Source organism: Somniosus microcephalus, chromosome 19 (assembly GCF_052327205.1).
Source record: "Somniosus microcephalus isolate GS21.2 chromosome 19, FLI_Smic_1.0, whole genome shotgun sequence".
Lineage (NCBI taxonomy): Eukaryota > Metazoa > Chordata > Chondrichthyes > Squaliformes > Somniosidae > Somniosus > Somniosus microcephalus.
This window is the reverse complement of record NC_141005.1, coordinates 3,627,867-3,648,217: the sequence shown is the minus strand read 5'-3', so window position 1 is coordinate 3,648,217 and position 20,351 is coordinate 3,627,867. Positions and strand designations below refer to the sequence as shown.

At 46.6% G+C, this 20,351-nt stretch overlaps 1 protein-coding gene across 7 annotated transcripts in view; it reads right to left on the bottom strand.

Moving 5' to 3' along the window:
* The window catches only part of ccdc92 (coiled-coil domain containing 92), a 75,122-nt gene that overhangs the window by 14,517 nt on the left and 40,254 nt on the right, over window positions 1-20,351 (bottom strand). For all 7 annotated transcript variants that reach the window (XM_086011821.1, XM_086011822.1, XM_086011823.1 and 4 more), the window contains exons 2-3: window positions 13,644-13,789; window positions 11,581-11,628 (exon numbers count right to left, since the gene is read on the bottom strand). In XM_086011821.1, coding sequence (XP_085867947.1) covers window positions 11,581-11,628; window positions 13,644-13,773 — 178 coding nt within the window. In that variant the 5' untranslated portion in view covers window positions 13,774-13,789. The remainder of the gene's footprint in view (window positions 1-11,580; window positions 11,629-13,643; window positions 13,790-20,351) is intronic.

Genomic DNA, 20,351 nt, shown 5'->3' with positions numbered 1-20,351 from the left:
TTTAATAGAGGTTTTTACAATTATGAAGGGTTTTAATCTTGAATAGTGAAAGACTATTTCCTCTGGTGGGGGAGTCGGTGATGAGGATTTATTTGATATGATCAGAAAGGTTAGGAGGCTTTTTTTTAATTAAAAAAGAGGATTGTTCGAGTACAGAAAGCTTTGCCACAGGGAGTGGTTGAGACAGAGACCACTGCATCTTTTAAGGGAAAATTTAATAAATATTTGACACAGGGCGATGGGGAGAGAGCGGGGCAGTGGGATTAGTTTGGGATTGATACAGGGCTATGGGAGAGAGAGCGGGGCAGTGGGATTAGTTTGGGATTGATACAGAGCTATGGGGAGAGAGCGGGGCAGTGGGATTAGTTTGGGATTGATACAGGGCTATGGGGAGAGAGCAGGGCAGTGGGATTAGTTTGGGATTGATACAGGGCTATGGGGAGAGAGCGGGGCAGTGGGATTAGTTTGGGATTGATACAGGGCTATGGGGAGAGAGCGAGGCAGTGGGATTAGTTTGGGATTGATACAGGGCTATGGGGAGAGAGCGAGGCAGTGGGATTAGTTTGGGATTGATACAGGGCTATGGGGAGAGAGCGGGGCAGTGGGATTAGTTTGGGATTGATACAGGGCTATGAGGAGAGAGCGGCACTGTGTGATTGATATTGGGCTATGGGGGAGAGAGCGGGGCTGTGGGATTAGTTTGGGATTGATACAGGGCTATGGGAGAGAGCGGGGCAGTGGGATTAGTTTGGGATTGATACAGGGCTATGGGGAGAGAGCAGGGCAGTGGGATTAGTTTGGGATTGATACAGGGCTATGGGAGAGAGCGGGGCAGTGGGATTAGTTTGGGATTGATACAGGGCTATGAGGAGAGAGCGGCACTGTGTGATTGATATTGGGCTATGGGGGAGAGAGCGGGGCTGTGGGATTAGTTTGGGATCGATACAGGGCTATGGGAGAGAACGGGACAGTGGGATTAGTTTAGGATTGATACAGGGCTATGGGGAGAGAGCGGGGCAGTGGGATTCATTTTTCTGGCAAAGAGCCGGCACAGACATGAAGGGCTGAATGGCCTCCTTCTGTGGTTTTGTATTTAACTCCTGGCCAAATACAGAAACCCCCAGTGTATGGGAGTGCAGTCTAGGCCACAGCTGATGAAGGTTTATGAAATACTTGCACTTTTGCAGTGGATGTTCCCCCAAATGGAGGGCGTTCAGTTGAAATTCTTCATCCTGCTCTGTGATCCGGGTCACAAAGTTTAAATCCATGATCCCATTAATCTGCAGGCTGCTGAGAGAAACAGAGCTCGCTGTTCATCTTTAAGCATTACCCACCAATTAGACAACAACAACTTGCATTTATATAGCGCCTCTAACATAGTAAAACGTCCTAAGGTGCTTCACAGGAGCGATTATCAAACAAAATTTGACACCGAGCCGCACAAGGAGATACTAGGGCAGGTGACCAAAAGCTCGGTCAAAGAGGTAAGTTTTAATGTCCTCTCATTGTTACTGTCGCATTTAATGTTCTCTCACTGTTTGTATTTAGCGTGTTATTACTGCTATTCCCACTGAAGTGCAAAAAGGGTTACAACAACAAGCAGTGAAACAAAATAGTTTCACTCCCAACACCAACCACTTCATCAGAACTTCATTCAGATAAGACCAAACACTCCACAGTCAGCACTGAAACCAAACAGAGAGTTAAGAGACTGAACTGTTGAACTTTCCGTGATGAATGTTACCGGCAGATTCAGCGGGACCCAGATTAGTGAGAAAAAAAAATAGGACAATGTTTCCTTGAACGCAGTTATATAGAATTTCTCAACTCCTGCAACTGAAAGCAGATGATGGAGACTTGATCCTCCCATGGTCTATGCTGAACAAAACCAGGACTGGCACGAGATCTTTCTCCGTCTCCCTGTGCATCACCGTGTCACAAAGAACACTGACCTTGTGCATCATCCTAACTGCTCAAATCGACTGGTAGAGTCAGGCTTCCAACAGACCGGAGCAGCAATGTCCACAGCACCCATTATCTAAGTCGGGGTATGTGCAGAAGTTTGTCTACAAGTGATAGCGTTAGTGTCCTGCTGTTAACTCACTGCACAACGTGTAATGTTTTCCCTTCCTGTATACTTCTTTTAATCATTCTTCGGGGTGTGGGCGTCGCTGGCAAGGCCGGCATTTATTGCCCATCCCTAGTTGCCCTGAGAAGGTGGTGATGGGCCTATTTGAACGGCTGCAGTCCGTGTGGTGAAGGTGCTCCCACAGTGCTGCATATACCAGGCATTACTGAGCTCCGGCAGGTTTAACGCAGATCGTGTTTATGTGTCAGCTCTCCAGGGGGCAGAATCAGTTTCCAATTGCACGCAGTCCTTTACAATACTTGGATTGTTTTACAAATGGGGATAATTTTTAGTCAGTCTTTACAATTGGCTTGATATACAGCACATGTGGTATTGGTGAAACCAGCATTGATAAATGTGTGGAAAATACCCCTGAAAGATTATACATGTTAGGCATCATATGACAGAAGCTTCTAAGGAGATCACAGAAACTCCCAGATTAACTCCTTTCTACTTGTAAGTTCATGACTGGGTTTGTGAGGTGTGGGGCTGAACTACATTCAAGTATTAATTCTGCGTTACAAATCTTGATACCAGAAACACCAAGAATCAAATAATAAGGGATGAGATCGGTATGGTAAAGATAAAAGATCTTGGCTCGGCAGATCGTGATGTAGAACTGGAATCAGTGGGTGGAGCTAAGAAACAGCAAAGTGCGGAAAACATTGGTGGGAGTTGTGTATAGGCCACCAAACAGTAATGGTAATGTAGGGCACAGTATCAATCAAGAAATTAGAAGTGCATGTGACAAGGGCAATATGGTAATCATGAGGGACTTTAATCTACATATTGACTGGACAAATCAAATTACCACTAATGGTGTGGAGGACGAATTCTTGGAATGCATGCGAGATGGTTTCCTGGATCAGTATGTGGAGGAACCAACCAGGGAACAGGCTATTCTGGATCTGGTACTGTGTAATGAGAAAGGGCTAATCAATAATCTTGTGGTAAAGGGGCCTTTAGGGACAAGTGACCATAATATGATTGAATTTTACATTAAGTTTGAGAGTGATGTAGTCCAATCTGAAACTAAGGTCTTCAATCTAAACAGAGAAAATACAAGGGTATGAGGGACAAGTTGGCCATGGTAGATTGGGAGACTACACTAAAAGGTATGAAGGTGGACATACAATGGCTAACATTCAAGGAAATAATGCATAATTTGCAACAAACATATATTCCTCTAGGGCATAAAAACCCAAAAGGAAAAGTGATCCAACCATGGCTAACAAAAGAAATTAAAGCTAGTATTAAGTCAAAGGAGGAAGCTTATAAAGTTGCCAGAAAAAGCGGTCAGCCTGAAGATTGGGATCTTTTTAGAAATCAGCAACGGGGGACCAAGAAATTGATAAAGAAAGGGAAAATGGAATATGAGCACAAACTAGCGAAAAATATAAAAACGGATTGTAAAAGCTTCTATAGGTATGTGAAAAGGAAAAGACTGGCGAAGGTAAATGTAGGTCCTTTACAGTCAGAGATGGGAGAATTTATAATGGGCAATGAGGAAATGGCAGAGAAATTAAATACTTTCTTTCTGTCTTCACGGAGGAAGACACAAAAAACCTCCCAGAAATACGAGTAAACCAAGGGTGTGGCGAGAATGAGGAACTTAAAGAAATTATTAGCAAAAAAACAGTACTAGCAAAATTAATGGGACTAAAAGTCGATAAATCCCAAGGACCGGATGACCTACATCCTAGGGTTTTGAAAGAGGTGGCCATTGGGATAGTGAACGCATTGGTTGTCATCTTCCAAAATTCTATAGATTCTGGAACGGTTCCTGCAGATTGGAGGATAGCAAATGTAACCCTGCTATTTAAGAAAGGAGGGAGAGAGAAAACAGGGAACTACAGACCTGTTAGCCTCACATCAGTAGTTGGGAAAATGCTGGAATCTATTATAAAGGATGCAATAACTGGGCACTTAGAAACTAATAGTAAGATTGGGCAGAGTCAACATGGATTTATGAAAGGGAAATCCTGTTTGACAAACCTATTGGAGTTCTTTGAGGATGTAACTAGTGGAGTAGACAAAGGGGAACTGGTAGATGTGGTGTATCAGGATTTTCAGAAGGCCTTCGATAAGGTCCCACACAAGAGGTTGGTGAACAAAATTAGGGCACATGGAATTGGGGGTAATATACTAGCATGGATTGAGAATTGGTTAACAGACAGAAAACAAAGAGTAGGGATAAATGGATCTTTTTCAGGATGGCAGGCTGTGACTAGTGGGGTACCGCAAGGATCAGTGCTTGGGCCCCAGCTATTCACAATCTATATCAATGATTTGGATGAGGGGACTAAATGTAACATTTCCAAATTTGCTGATGATACAAAGCTAGGTGGCAGTGTCAGTTGTGAAGAGGATGTGAAGAGGCTTCAAGGGATCTTGACAGGCTCAGTGAGTGGGCAAGAACACGGCAGATGGAATATAATGTGGATAAATGTGAAGTTATCCACTTTGGTAGAAAAAACAGAAAGGCAGAGTATTTCCTAAATGGTGAAAGATTGGGGAATGCAGATGCTCAAAGGGACCTGGGTATCCTTGTACATGAGTCACTGAAAGTGAATGTGCAGGTGCAGCAAGCCATTAGGAAGGCAAATGGTATGCTGGCCTTCATTACAAGCGGATTTGAGTACAGGAGTAAAGAAGTCTTACTCCAATTATATAGGGCCTTGGTGAGACCACACCTGGAGTACTGTGTACAATTTTGGTCTCCTTACCTAAGGAAGGATATACTTGCCATAGAGGGAGTGCAACGAAGATTCACGAGATTGATTCCTGGAATGGTGGGACTGTTGTACGAGAAGAGATTGAGTAAACTAGGCCTATATTCTCTTGAATTCAGAAGAATGAGAGGGGATCTCATTGAAGCATACAAAATTATTACAGGGCTTGATAGGGTGGATGCTGGGAGAATGTTTCCCTTGGCTGAGGAGTCTAGAACCAGGGGGCACAGCCTCAGGATAAAGGGTAGGCCATTCAGGACTGAGAGGAGAAGAAATTTCTTCACACAGAGGGTGGTGAATCTTTGGAATTCTCTACCCCAGAGGGCTGTGGAGGCTCAGTCATTGGGTATATTTAAAACAGAAGTCGATAGATTTCTGACTAGTAAAGGCATCAAGGGATATGGCGATAGGGCCAGTGAATGGAGTTGAGGCAGAAGATCAGCCATGATCTTATTGAATGGCAGGCTTGAAGGGCCGAATGGCCTACTCCTGATGTTCTTAATTCACCACATTTGAAACTAAACTTTACTATCAAAATCTATTTAAAAAAGCAAGAATTAGGACAATGCTGAAGGATCTAATGTCCATCCTTACGCAAGAGTTTTACAAACTGGTTACCATTAAAGTAACCCGGTCGCCCCTGGCACCAGTTAATAAACAAAGCCTGTACTCTGGGTGGACCAGGTATATGGGTAGATCTTCTGCCACCACAAGCTCTTTTTACAATGATGCACATTCACATAACTGGATCCTAACTGAACACGCTATCTCCGCACTTACTGCGTCCACCAGACATACCACGACCAGCATCAACCATTGACCGAGCTCACTGATTCAAATCACATGGTTTATACCAGTTATTCTGCCCTTGCAGCGCATTCCTATGCAGAGCTAGACAGGTAGCTAACAACTTGATATCTTCCCATAAAAATCACAAGGCTTGACTTTTCTTGTAAACTTTACTGAAAGATTCTTACTGTGAAACTGAAATACAATACAGAAATGGAAGCACACATTAGTACACAAGCACATAACTGATCTGCATACACAAACTTAGGTAAGCCTGAGCAACACAGTACATTTGGCATGTAACTTACCAAAACACGTGGAAACACAGCTTACTGTGAATATACATTTAGCAAATTGAAAGGCATTCTCTTACATTCACTTTAAATTAGCCCTGTATATAGTGCATCAAAATACAGCTACAAGTTAACCAGCTAGACAGAGAGAGCGAGCAATTCACGGCTAGCTGTGTAGGTTTGCTTACAGAGAAAGGTTACAAACTAAACATTTTCTGCAAAATATAGTGTACACTAATCATCTATAACATTCTCAAGTACTTACAGACAAATAGTATCCAAGGCCGGAGCGTAACAAGAAAATAACTTCCCAGACCATGTGTGGCTGCAGGTCTTGTGCTATACAGCAGTTTACTTTACTGCGCTTTTGCGCTTTACTGCACTTGCTAGGTACCAAATATCCACTAGGTGGCGGCACACAATGGAAATCGACCCAAATTACTCAAACCCCTGAATTAACTTGAAACTAACAAATTCCTAAAGGAAGGCAGCACACCAGTTCAACACAAAGCAAAGCATTCACTTGGTTCTAAACTGACAGCAGAATGAGTGAGTTTTTCATCTAAACTATATACACTGCAAGATTACAAATAGCTTTTTAAATGGCACTAAATTTAAAGAGAGAAATTCAGCAAGCGTGTGAAAGATCAGCTGTTGTACATGTCAGCAGCTAATACTATCGCCTTTGGGGTTATAGTACAGCTTGGCATTTCAATCTGGGGTTTACAAGAGGAACCCGGGGGGGTCCTTAAAGTCAGATTTCTGTATCTGAAGATGCCCCAGCTCGCTCTTTCTGCTGTTCTACACGATGAAAAGGTTTTCAGCAATGACGGGGCTTACCTTCGGCCAGCTGACGATCTTTCAGAAGTTAGGACAGAGGGTCGCTGGGAGTGTCTCACTTTCACGCGTCAGCTTGGCTCAGTTGGTGTCACTCTTGTCCCAGTTGAAAGGTCATAGAATAGTACAGCACGGAAGGAGGCCATTCAGCCATCGAGTCTGTGCCGGCTCTTTCGAAGAGCAATCCAGTTAGTCCCACTCCCCTCCGCTCTTTCCCCATATTCCTGCAATTTTTCCTCCTTCAAGTATTTATCCAATTCTCTTTTGAAGGCCACTATTGACTCTGTATCCACCGCCCTATCAGGCAGCACATTCCAAATCCTAAACACTTGTTGCCTGAAAAAGTTTTTCCTCATGTTGCCTCTGGTTCTTTTGCCAATCACATTAAATCTGTGCCCTCTGGTTACCGACCCTTCAGCCACTGGAAACAGTTTCTCTTTAGTCACTCTATCTAAACCCTTCTATTAAATCTCCTCTTAGCCTTCTCTGCTCTAAGGAGAACAGCCCCAGTTTCTCCACATAACTCATGGATTCAATTCCCACTCTCAGACCGGAGTACATATAACTAGGCTGACACTCCCAGTGCAGTACTGAGGGAGCGCCACACTGTCGGAGGGGAAGTACTGAGGGAGCGCCACACTGTCGGAGGGGAAGTACTGAGGGAGCGCCGCAATGTCGGAGGGGCAGTACTGAGGGAGTGCTGCACTGTCGGAGGGGAAGTACTGAGGGAGTGCCGCACTGTCGGAGGGGCAGTACTGAGGGAGCGCCGTACTGTCGGAGGGGCAGTACTGAGGGAGCGCCGCAATGTCGGAGGGGCAGTACTGAGGGAGCGCTGCACTGTCGGAGGGGCAGTACTGAGGGAGTGCTGCACTGTCGGAGGGGCAGTACTGAGGGAGTGCCGCACTGTTGGGGGGTTAGTACTGAGGGAGCGCTGCACTGTCGGAGGGGCAGTACTGAGGGAGTGCCGCACTGTTGGGGGGTTAGTACTGAGGGAGCGCTGCACTGTTGGAGTGGCAGTGCTGAGGGAGCGCTGCTTGGGTGGAGGTGTTGTCTTTTGAATAATGCATAAACTGCAGCCCACCTGCTTATCACTGTGGTTCAGGTGGGTGTTAAAGATTCCGTGACACTGTTGGAATAAAAGCAGAGTTGTCCCCGGAGCATTTGCTTTTAGTTCTCCCAGTGTCCGAGCCAACATTCCTCCCTTAACCCAAACCACGAACAAATCAACTGGCTACTCGTCCAACTGCACTTTGTGGGATTTTTCCGTTCTCCAATTGTCTGCCATGTTTGCCTACAGTCACTGCACTTCAAAAGGAAGTCCTTACTGTGAACTGCTTTGGGCTATCTGAGACGATGACACGATATTAATGCAAGGCTTTGAAAACTCCTAAAATACAGCGATGGACAGGCTGCACAGCAGCCACTCAAACATGACCCTTCGGTTAACTTGAAGGATGACAAACAGTTCTTGGACTTCCCTTGTTTAAAATGCAAAAATCGGTTCACCCCAAAAAGTGGTACTTTGAAGCGAAGGTTTAACCTACAGGTAATGAGATAAACACAGTCCCTTCTCTAATGTCCTCTCCAAGACCAGCTCTTGGGAACTGGGGAGAAAGGATTTATGAAAGTGGATGGGGATTTCCTTGCTGACACGAGACACAGAAATTACAACATGGAAACAGGCCATTCGGCCCCACCAGTCTGTGATGGTGTTTACCCTCCAAACGGGCAGGGTCCTGATCCAATGTGCCCTGTTCCACATCCCTTTATCCCCCTTTCATAGGAACATAGAAACAGGAGTGGCCCATTCAGCTCCTCGAGCCTATTCCACCTTTGTGTGAAGAAGTGCTCCCTGAACGGCCTGGCTCTAATTTTAAGGTTACGCCCCCTTGTTCTGGACTCCCCCCACCAGAGGAAATAGTTTCTCTCTCTATCTACACAATCAACTCCTTTAATTATCTTAAACACCTTGATTAGATCATCCCTCAATCTTCTATACTCGAGGGAATACAAGCCTAGACTGTGCAACCTGTCCTCAACCTAACCTTAGCACCCCGGTACCATTCTGGTGAACCTGCGCTGCTCCCCCTCCGAGGCCAGTCTATCCTTCCTGAGGTGCGGGGCCCAGAACTGACAGTTACTCCAGGTAGGGTCTGACCAGAGCTTTATACAACTACATCACTTCCTGCCCTTTGTATTCCAGATCCCCTGAGGTAAACGCCAACATTCCATAAGCCTTTCCATTTATTTTTTCTATCTGTCCACGAGCTTTTAGTGATTTCTGTGCTTGTACCCCTAGATCTCTCGGCTCCTCCACAGTTCCCAGATTCTCGCCATTTAGAAAATACTCTGATCGATCTTTATGGGCCCAATGTGGATGACCTCACTCTTCCCCACATTGAACTCCATCTGCCACAGTTTGGCCACTCACCGAATCTATCAATGCCCCTTTGCAACTTTCTGCTCCCGTCTACACTACTTACGGTGCCACCTAACTTGGATATAAGGCTCCCTTATTCTTTCATACAAATCATTTATAAATATATAGTGAAAAGCTGTGGCCTCAGTACAGATCCCTGTGGGCCACCGTTATCACATCCTGCCAATTTGAGTATGCCCGTTATTCCCACTCTGTCTCCTGCCTCCTAACCAATTCCCTATCCAAGCCAATAGGTAGTCTCCAATTCTATGAACTTCAATATTTGCTTACAGTCATTTGTATGGAACCTTGTTGAATGTCTTCTGGAAGTCCATATAAACAACATCCACAGACACTCCCTTATCTACCACATCACTTGGGAAACAGCATTAACAGGACAGTAAGGGTCTAACAATGGAGTCAGTAACATTACCACCATTAACCCTCTGCCTGTGTACAGGCCGGAGGATGGTTGAGGCCTGGGAACGCCGAGCAGTATCAGGATGTCTGTTTGACGCCCGCAGCTCACCTGCAAAATTCAAATGAGGCCGGGCCTCAACATCACAGAGTCCCTTCTGTGCCAGAACGGGCGGGAGGTCAGCACGCTTCCCCGATCACCTCCCCACCCACTGTGGGCAAACCCACAGGAGATTGACTATAAAATAAACCTCCATTTCTTATAAAGTGATTATAGAACATAGTACGGGGATTTCTCTCGCTCCATCTCCATTTCAGCTTATTCATTAATGAACATTCTACAGTATAACTACAATCCATTCCATTAGAATCTCACCAAGGTGAAATAAGCCAATGATTGACGGTAGAAAGAGCTGGTCAGCCCATTGTACCGTCCTGTGATTAATGTTCACAGCTCCTTCGGCTTAGATCCCAGCGACTGTAGCCAGCCTTGGGAACAGAGACCAGGAGTGCACCGCGAGGCAGCGGCACGCTGGCTCAGCCCTGTTTGTGGAAACGGTGACTCACACACCGAGATTATCGTATTCAGGGTTAGTTCCTTTGAAGCAGTTATGCTGATTCACATTTATAAAAGCTTCCAGATACACTTTCAATAATAAAACAAGATTCTGTGGACAAGATACGAGGTGTCATTGCGCTTCTCAATGTTACCGCAGTCAGAGCTTAGACAGAGAGAGAAAAATTGGGTTGGTTTGTGCCTCTTGTTAGCACCACCCGGGGGCGCAAATCCCCTCGCGCCCGGGCGCGGCGCCGCTAACGCCTCCCGCGAAATTCAGTGTGAGGTTAGCAGTGGCGGTAGCTGGTAGCGCCCCGTGGCGCTGCACTGCTGGTGATGATGTCATCACCAAGCGACGCGATGCCTTACCGCCACACGGCAGAAATTCAGCTGTGCTCCGCGAAGCTGCCGCGGGCGATGTCAGCGACAGCCTCGTGGGTCGCGAACCGGGCTGACCTCCGCTCGCGAGGCGGAAATTAAAGGGGAAGCCCGGCTGCGTCCCGCACCACCATTTCATTGTGGCGGCCCTTGGTGTGGTCCTGGCCGCCATCATGCAGCCCGGCACTGCATCTCCGTGCCGGGCTGCGGCCACGGCATCACGGCACCCTGGTGGGCTAGTGGAGGCAGTCAAATGGCCTGCAGCGTGCACCGCGTCCCTCCCCTTTAACGGAAGGGGAGAAGCAATAAAAGGCGTCAACGCTACGCAGAGCAGTGACGTAGTGCTCCGGTGCTACTGCGCTTTGCGTCCCAGACACCACCCTGAGAGGAAGTGGAGTCCCCGAGATAGCACTCTGCCTCCTTGCCGGGGCGGTAAGCCCAATTTAGCGGCTGGGGCGGTACTCCCGCGCCGGGCACTAAATGGCTGCGCTAATACCGCCCCCAAACGGGCCGATGCAAATTTCTCCCCCAGAGTGTATATAAAGCCACTCAGTGGGTCACCTGTTGACATAACAGTCACCCCTCTGCCTGGTTATATCTGAGCCGAGGCTTAATGAGAATTAATTAGGATACTTTTCTGTCAATAAAAAATTGATTCTAGAACAAAATTATAAATCTGTAATGAAACTAGATCACAAACAGGAGATGAAATAGGCCTAGGGAACTGATCTTTACAACGATAATATTAATCCAGCTCCGGTATATAGAACAGGATTCCGATTAATAAACAGTTCCACACTTCGAGATATTTAAAGTCTGAAATTTGTGAATTATAAAATAAAGTTAAAAAGCAGATGAAATTAAAATGCATTTAAATTGTGTAGAGCACAAGTATCTGTCGCTGTGTTTCTGGCAGAGGGTCTTAACTTTCCGCGCAGGGGCTGAACGCTCCGCACATACATCATTGCGAGTAGAGATATTGAGCCGAGGGGTGCTGCATCATTCAGGAGGCCTGTGGCTATGGTTCTTACCAGCCTTGTCGCAGGGCGATGATGTCATAGTCAGCTCAAAGGCCAAGTCTATAAACAGAAAATAAACAGATATTTTAGCAAAATATTAAAACAGGCGTTGGGACAACTAGACTACTTCTCATCTTCAGAATACACAGACCCATCACTAGAATACTCCCAGAATACACAGACCCATCACTAGAATAATCCCAGAATACACAGACCCATCACTAGAATACTCCAAGAATACACAGACCCATCACTAGATCACTCCCAGAATACACAGACCCATCACTAGATCACCCCCAGAATACACAGACCCATCACTAGATCACTCCCAGAATACACAGACCCATCACTAGATCACCCCCAGAATACACAGACCCATCACTAGATCACTCCCAGAATACACAGACCCATAACTAGATCACTCCCAGAATACACAGACCCATCACTGGATCACCCCCAGAATACACAGACCCATCACTAGATCACTCCCAGAATACACAGACCCATCACTAGCTCACTCCCAGAATACAGACACATCGCTAGATCACCCCCAGAGTATACAGACCCATCACTACATCACTCCCAGAATACACAGACCCATCACTAGATCACTCCGAATACAGACCCATCACTAGATCACTCCCAGAATACACAGACCCATCACTAGATCACTCCCAGAATACACAGACCCATCACTAGATCACCCCCAGAATACACAGACCCATCACTAGATCACACCCAGAGTATACAGACCCATCATTAGATTACTCCCAGAATACACAGACCCATCACTAGATCACTCCCAGAATACACAGACCCATCACTAGATCACTCCAATACACAGACCCATAACTAGATCACTCCCAGAATACACAGACCCATCACTAGATCACCCCCAGAATACACAGACCCATCATTAGATCACTCCCAGAATACACAGACCCATCACTAGATCACCCCAGAGTATACAGACCCATCATTAGATCACTCCCAGAATACACAGACCCATCACTAGATCACTCCCAGAATACAGACCCATCACTAGATCACTCCCAGAATACAGACCCATCACTAGATCACCCCCAGAGTATACAGACCCATCATTAGATCACTGCCAGAATACACAGACCCATCACTAGATCACTCCGAGTATACAGACCCATCACTAGATCACTCCCAGAATACACAGACCCATCACTAGATCACTCCCAGAATACACAGACCCATCACTAGATCACTCCCAGAATACACAGACCCATCACTAGATCACCCCCAGAATACACAGACCCATCACTAGATCACTCCCAGAATACACAGACCCATCACTAGATCACTCCCAGAATACACAGACCCATCCCTAGATCACTCCCAGAATACACAGACCCATCACTAGATCACTCCCAGAATACACAGACCCATCACTAGATCACTCCCAGAAGACACAGACCCATCACTAGATCACTCCCTCCCACTAAAGTACTTAACTTTTGATGAAGATAACGAAGTTTGGGGTAATGTCCATCCCTGGGTCCTAGATGGGATCAATGTACACACAATCTCCTGCACTCAATATACACACACTGGTTTTAATGTTCATTTACAAGGGGAAATGACGGTCACAGTTTATAAAAGGAATTTTCCCCATTACTGTATAATGTTTTCTGAACATTATATAGAAGGTATGACATGGCCCATTCCACAGGGGAAACTGGCTAGATAATGAGTGAGCGAAGCAGGGAATAAATAATTGCTGGAATGGACAGGCTCCTGGGAAACCAGCCCCAGATGGTGTAAGTGAAGGACAATTTGGCATGTTGCTGAAGATATTGCACATTGCAAGCGAAACAGATTAAACAGCAGACAAATTCCAACGTCAGCTACAGTACCTGGTCACAAAGCTTTTGCAAACTCTCACTGTTTCTTGTGGGTGCAGAAAAGCTTTGGAAAGTGCCATTATATTGGTGTTTTGGGTCAGGACTTTGCTTAGTTTAGGTTTGGGTAGGTTGCACTAGTTTCATTGGGAGGTCAGTGACCGAGGTGCGGGTGCTGGGAAAGAACTGGTGTGTGTGACGTACCTGAACAGTGCTGCTGTAGTTTGCGGATCTCTGTGTGCAGCCCTCTCAGCGTGCTGGCGTGCTCCTGCTGTAGGAACAGCAGGTTCTTCTGGGCACTGTGCAGCTGCATCTCCAGGTTCGACACTGCCATCCTGCAATCAAGTGACCTAAAGAGGAAAGAGCACAACAGTAAGTGGCGTCGGCACTGTCCAGCACGCACCACACACTCCGCTCAGTAACACACTGTCCAGCCACTGGCCAGCAGAACCACTTCACATCGGTGAAAAACTTTTACTCTTTTTAAGCATTTATCAATCTTTCTATACACAGCTGTACACATCTGTACAGTGTTCGGTGCAAAATTACCAATTGTCCAAATTAAAACTAGACTAAGCTCGTCACGTGAAAGTTTAAAACTCACCATGCGATTAGAAAGTTTTGTAAAGTGTTCTCTGCTCAAGAATTAGAACCAATACAAGTACTGTGAATTATGACAAATTTATAAATAATCTCACAGGGTACAGTAGCGTAGTGGTTCTGTTACTGGACTAATAATCCAGAGAATGAATGTTCAAATCAACCAGGGCAGTTTGAGAATTTGAATTCAGTTTAAAATATCAGGAAATAAAAAGCTGGGGTCAGCAAAAATGCCCATGAAGCTGTTGGATGGTCGTAAAAACCCAACCGGTTCGCTAATGTCCTTTAGGGAAGGAAAACCTGCCGTCCTTACCCGGTCTGGCCCTAGAGGTGGCTCCAGTCCCTCACCAGCGGGGTTGACTTTTAACTGCCCTCTGAAGTTTTCTAGGAAGTGGCAATAAATGCCGGCCTCACCAGCGACGCCCTCATCCAGAGAATGAACAAAAATACGTAAACTAGAAAGAAACTAGATAATCCTCAACTGTCTGATTGTCTCCAATATTCGAGTCTCAATTTATTCCCTCGGGGAGGTTGTTATGTTGGGCTTGGAATTTCCCAGCATCAAACATCACTCGTTTTACACTGACACGGTATTGTCACGGCTTCATTCCCTGCACAAATGATAGAACAGCAGCAAAGAGACCAGCTCCCCCGCCCCTCCCCTCCAGCCACACTCCCCACTCCCCTGCATCACCCTCCTGTCCCTGCACTTTCCCTCCTTTAACCTCCCCCCGCCCCAATTTTAAAATGGGCCTGGGCAGTTTGGGCTTGAATTCTAGGGTCAGGATTGGCCAATAACCGGTTTAAATTTGATACCGTCCAAGTGAGAACAAAAGATTGCGTGCCGATTGTCAGCCTGTAAACCTGGCAACAAACGGCGACAGCAACTTGGTAACACTCGAGAGACACTGTCATTGCAAATTCCCTGCGCTTCAATATGAAACGCTCCTCATTAAACATGCTCCTTATCTAAATGGTTTACAAGATAACTATGGTCAGCGGCATTGGTTGCAACGTTATACTGAATTAAAATGATATAGATTCCTCACTTGCCTCCTGTAGCACTCACTCCCTGCTGCTCAAGATCACTGCACGATACAGGTTCAAAATATTAATACTACACGTTAAATGTAGCAAGGCCCGGTTAATCCCTTTCTGTTCCTATGTTATTTGTTGAATCTGCAGTATTGCCTCAAACAAGCTTCAACAAAAAAACATAGAAACATAGAAGATAGGAGCAGGAGTAGGCCATTCGGCCCTTCAAGCCTGCTCCGCCATTCAATGAGATCATGGCTGATCATCCAAATTCAGTACCCGGTCCCTGCCTTCTCCCCATATCCCTTGATCCCTTTAGCCTTAAGAAATATATCCAACTCTTTCTTGAATATACTTCATGAACTGGCCTCCACCGCCCTCTGTGGCAGAGAATTCCACAGGTTCACCACTCTCTGGGTGAAGAAATTCCTCCTCATTTCAGTCCTAAATGGCTTACCCCTTATCCTTAGACTATGACCCCTGGTTCTGGAATCCCTGGCCATCAGAAACATCCTTCCTGCATCTAGTCTGTCCAGGCCTGACAGAATTTTATAGGTTTCGATGAGATCCCCTCTCAATCTTCTAAACTCCAGTGAGTACAAGCCCAATCGACACAATCTCTCCTCATACGTCATTCTTGCCATCCCAGGTATCAGCCTGGTGAATCTTCGCTGCACTCCTTCCATGGCAAGAACATCCTTCCTCAGGTAAGGCGACCAAAACTGCACACAATACTCAAGGTGTGGTCTCACCAAGGCCCTGTACAACTGCAGCAAGACATCCTTGTTCTTGTACTCGAACCCTCTTGCTACGAAGGCCAACATACCATTTGCCTTCTTAACCGCCTGCTGCACCTGCATGCTTACCTTCAGCGACTGGTGCACAAGAACACCCAGGTCTCTTTGCACTTCCCCTTCTCCCAATCTATTACCATTCAAATAATAATCTGCCTTCCTGTTTTTGCCACCAAAGTGGATAACCTCACATTTATCCACATTATAGTGCATTTGCCATGTTTCTGCCCAATCACCCAACCTGTCCAAATCGTGCTGGAGTTTCACAACATCCTCCCACCCAGCTTTGTGTCGTCTGCAAATTTGGAGATATTACATCCAATTCCCTCGTCCAGATCATTAATATATATTGTGAACAGCTGGGGTCCTAGGACCGATCCTTGCGGTACCCCACTAGTCACTGCCTGCCACTCGGAAAACGACCCGTTTATTCCAACTCTTTGCTTTCTGTCCGCCAACCAGTTCTCTATCCAAGTCAATACCTTGCCCCCAATCCCATGTGCCTTAATTTTGCACGCTAATCTCTTATGCGGGACCTTATCAAAAGCCTTCTGAAAGTCCAAATACACCACATCCACTGGTTCTCCCTTATCTATTTTACCAGTTACATCCTCAAAAAATTCCAGTAGATTAGTCAAGCATGATTTACCTTTTGTAAATCCATGTTGACTTTGTCCGATCCAGTCACTGCTTTCCAAGTGCTCTGCTATTACATCTTTTATAATAGATTCTAGCATTTTCCCCACTACCGATGTCAAGCTTACCGGTCTATAATTCCCCGCCTTTTCTCTGCCACCTTTTTTGAATAGTGGGGTAACATTAGCTACCCGCCAATCCATGGGTACCGTTCCAGAGTCTATCGAGTTCTGGAAGGTGACCAGCAATGCATCTACTATTTCTAGGGCCACTTCCTTAAGTACCCTGGGATGTCGATGATCAGGCCCTGGGGATTTATCGGCCTGCAGTCCCATCAATTTTCCTAACACCATTTCCCTACAAATACTGATTTCTTTCAGTTCCACCCTTTCATCAGGCCCTATGTTCCCCGGCATCTCTGGGAGGTTATTTGTGTCCTCCTTTGTGAAGACAGAACCAAAATATGTATTTAGTTGGTCTGCCATTTCTTTGTTCCCCATTATAAATTCCCCCGATTCTGACTGCAAGGGACCTACGCTTGACTTCACCAATCTTTTTCTCTTCACATATCTATAAAAGCTTTTACAGTCAGTTTTTATGTTCTCTGCAAGCTTACTCTCATATTCTATTTTCCCTTTCTTAATTAATCCCTTTGTCCTCCTTTGTTGAATCCTAAACTGCTCTCAATCCTCAGGATTATTGCTTTTTCTGGCCAATTTATATGCCCTCTCCTTGGACCTTATGCTATCACTAATTTCCCTTGTTAGCCACGGTTGGGTCACCTTTTTTGTTTTATTTTTATGCCAAACTGGGATGAACAAATTCTGTAGTTCATCCATTCGGTCTTTGAATGTTTGCCATTGCCTATCCACCGTCAACCCTTTGAGTGCCATTCCCCAATCAATCCTACCCAACTCGCTCCTCAGACCATCATAGTTTCCTTTATTTAAATTGAGGACCCTAGTCTCCGAGTCAACTACTTCATTCTCCATCTTAATGAAGAATTCGATCATATTATGATCGCTCCGACCCAAGGGGCCTCTTACAACAAGATTGCTAATTAATCCTTTCTCCTTACATAATACCCAGTCTAAGATGGCCTGATCTCTGGTTGGTTCCTCGACATATTGGTCCAGGAAACCATCCCGTAAACACTCCAGGAATTCCTCCTCCACAGTATTGTTACTCATTTGGTTGGCCCAATCTATATGTAGATTAAAGTCACCCATGATGACTGCTGTGCCCTTATTGCACGCTTCTTTAATTTCTCTTTTAATGCCATCCCCAACCTCCGCCTTACTGTTTGGAGGTCTATAAACCACTCCCACTAACGTTTTTTCCCCCTTAGTATTTCTCAATTCTACCCATACAGATTCCACCTCATCAGAGCTAATATCCTTCATTACAATTGTATTAATCCCTTCTTTAACCAGTAATGCTACCCCACCTCCCTTTCCTTTTTGCCTATCTTTCCTGAATATCGAATACCCCTGGATGTTGAGTTCCCAGTCCTGGCCTTCCTTGAGCCACGTTTCCGTAATCCCAACCAAATCGTATTTGTTTACTTCTATTTGCGCAGCCAATTCATCCACCTTATTACAAATGCTCCTCGCATTAAGACACAAAGCCTTGACTTGAATAGCGACAGTAAAACAAGTCTTGTTTGCAGGCTCGGACCTGGATGGGTTTGGTAAGGAAGGGGATGCAATCAGATCTGAATGGGCGCTGCCTGCAAAACACACACAGGCCTCTGCGTAAAGTAGTAAAATCAAAACTGTCTTTTCACCCTCCCTCCAGGTCTGCGGCTGTGCCCTCTTATAGAATCTGTGATTATGTTAAACATATTGACATTTATCTTCTCCATGAGGTCACTCCTGAACCTTCCCTTCTCCAGTGTGAACATTCCCAGTTTCTGCTGCCTCTCCTCCTAACCCGGCTCCCTAATCCCAGCGATTCGTCTAGATGCTCTTTGCTGCACCCTCTCCATAACTGGGGTGGCCAGAACTGCAGCCAGGACTCTGGATGGGTCTGGACTGGCGCTCTGTGCAAACTCAGAATGTGCTCGGTCCTGCCAACAGTACAAGATCCCATTGGCCAGTGCTGGGGCTAGAATCCTGGCGAATCGAATAACTAGGGCTTCAGTGTGGCTGGAGTGCGAGTAGCAGAGAGTGCCGTGAGAGTTTGGCCTCAGGATTAGCAGACATCGCGGAGGTGGAGCAGCGCGGCGAGGCCCAGTCGAGGCAGCCGGGAGCAGCGGCGGGTGTCGAGTCGAGCCGGAGCAGCGAGGCGAGGCAGCCGGGAGCAGCGGCGGGTGTCGAGTCGAGCCGGAGCAGCGAGGCGAGGCAGCCAGGAGCAGCGGCGGGTGTCGAGTCGAGTCGGAGCAGCGAGGCGAGGCAGCCGGGAGCAGCGGCGGGTGTCGAGTCGAGTCGGAGCAGCGAGGCGAGGCAGCCGGGAGCAGTGGCGGGTGTCGAGTCGAGTCGGAGCAGCGAGGCGAGGCAGCCGGGAGCAACGGCGGGTGTCGAGTCGAGTCGGAGCAGCGAGGCGAGGCAGCCGGGAGCAGCGGCGGGTGTCGAGTCGAGTCGGAGCAGCGAGGCGAGGCAGCCGGGAGCAGCGGCGGGTGTCGAGTCGAGTCGGAGCAGCGAGGCGAGGCAGCCTAAACAGGCTCCACAGGCAACATTCCAAGGGGAGGTCAGAATTCAAAAGTGACATCACAGCCAAGCTGGTAGGTGATTGGCTGGTTGGTGAGTACTTTTCCTTCCCTTTTAAACCTTTATAAGTTGGTAAGTTCAATTAAATAGAGGTGTGATATTCATCATCTAGAATCGGGGCAGAGGGTACTTAAAAATAATAATAAATTTAATTAATTACATAGAATGGGAGAGCAGGTGATGTGTTACTGCTGCAATATGTGGGAGCTGGTGGACACCATTGATGTTTACAGTGATCACATTTGCAGTAAGTGCTGGCTGCTCGAGGAACTCCAGCTCTGTGTTGATGAGCTGGAGTCCAAGCTTCAAACACTGCGACACATCAGGGAGGGGGAGAGTTACCTGGACTCTGTGTTCCAGGAAGTAGTCACACCAATTAGATTAACTAATTCAGATGTAGTCCGTGGTCAGGGACAGGAGGGTGTGACTATGAGTGAGGCAGGTACGGGGATCCAGGAGGTAGTGTTGGAGGAGCCGCAGCCCTTGCTCTTGTCCAACAGGTTCGAGGCTCTTGCTCCCTGTGAGGATGGGAGCGGGGACTGCAGGGAGGATGAGCAACCTGGCCACAGCACCGTGCAACGAGGGGCCATTCAAGTGGGGGGGAGTAAAAAGAAATGTTGTAGTGGTAGGGGATAGTATCATTAGGGGGCTAGATAGGGTTCTTTGCAGCCGAGAGCGAGAGTCCTGAAGGTTGTGTTGCCTGCCCGGTGCCAGGGTTAAGGACATCTCCTCTGGGCTGGAGAGAAACTTGGAGTGGGAGGATCCAGTTGTCGTGGTCCATGTTGGTACCAACGACATAGATAGGACAAGGAAAGAGGTTCTGCTGAGTGAGTATGAGCAGCTAGGGGCCAAATTAAAAAGCAGAACCACAAGGGTAATAATCTCTGGATTACTACCTGAGCCACGAGTAAATTTGGCTAGGTTAAATAGATTCAGAGAGTTAAATGCGTGGCTCAAAGACTGGTGTGGGAGAAATGGATTTTGCTTCTTGGGACACTGGCACCAGTACTGGGACAGGAGAGAGCTGTTCCGTTGGGACGGACTTCACTTGGCCAGTGCTGGGACTAGAATCCTGGCGAATCGAATAACTAGGGCTGTAGAGAGGGCTTTAAACTAATTAGTGGGGGGAGGTTTCAAGA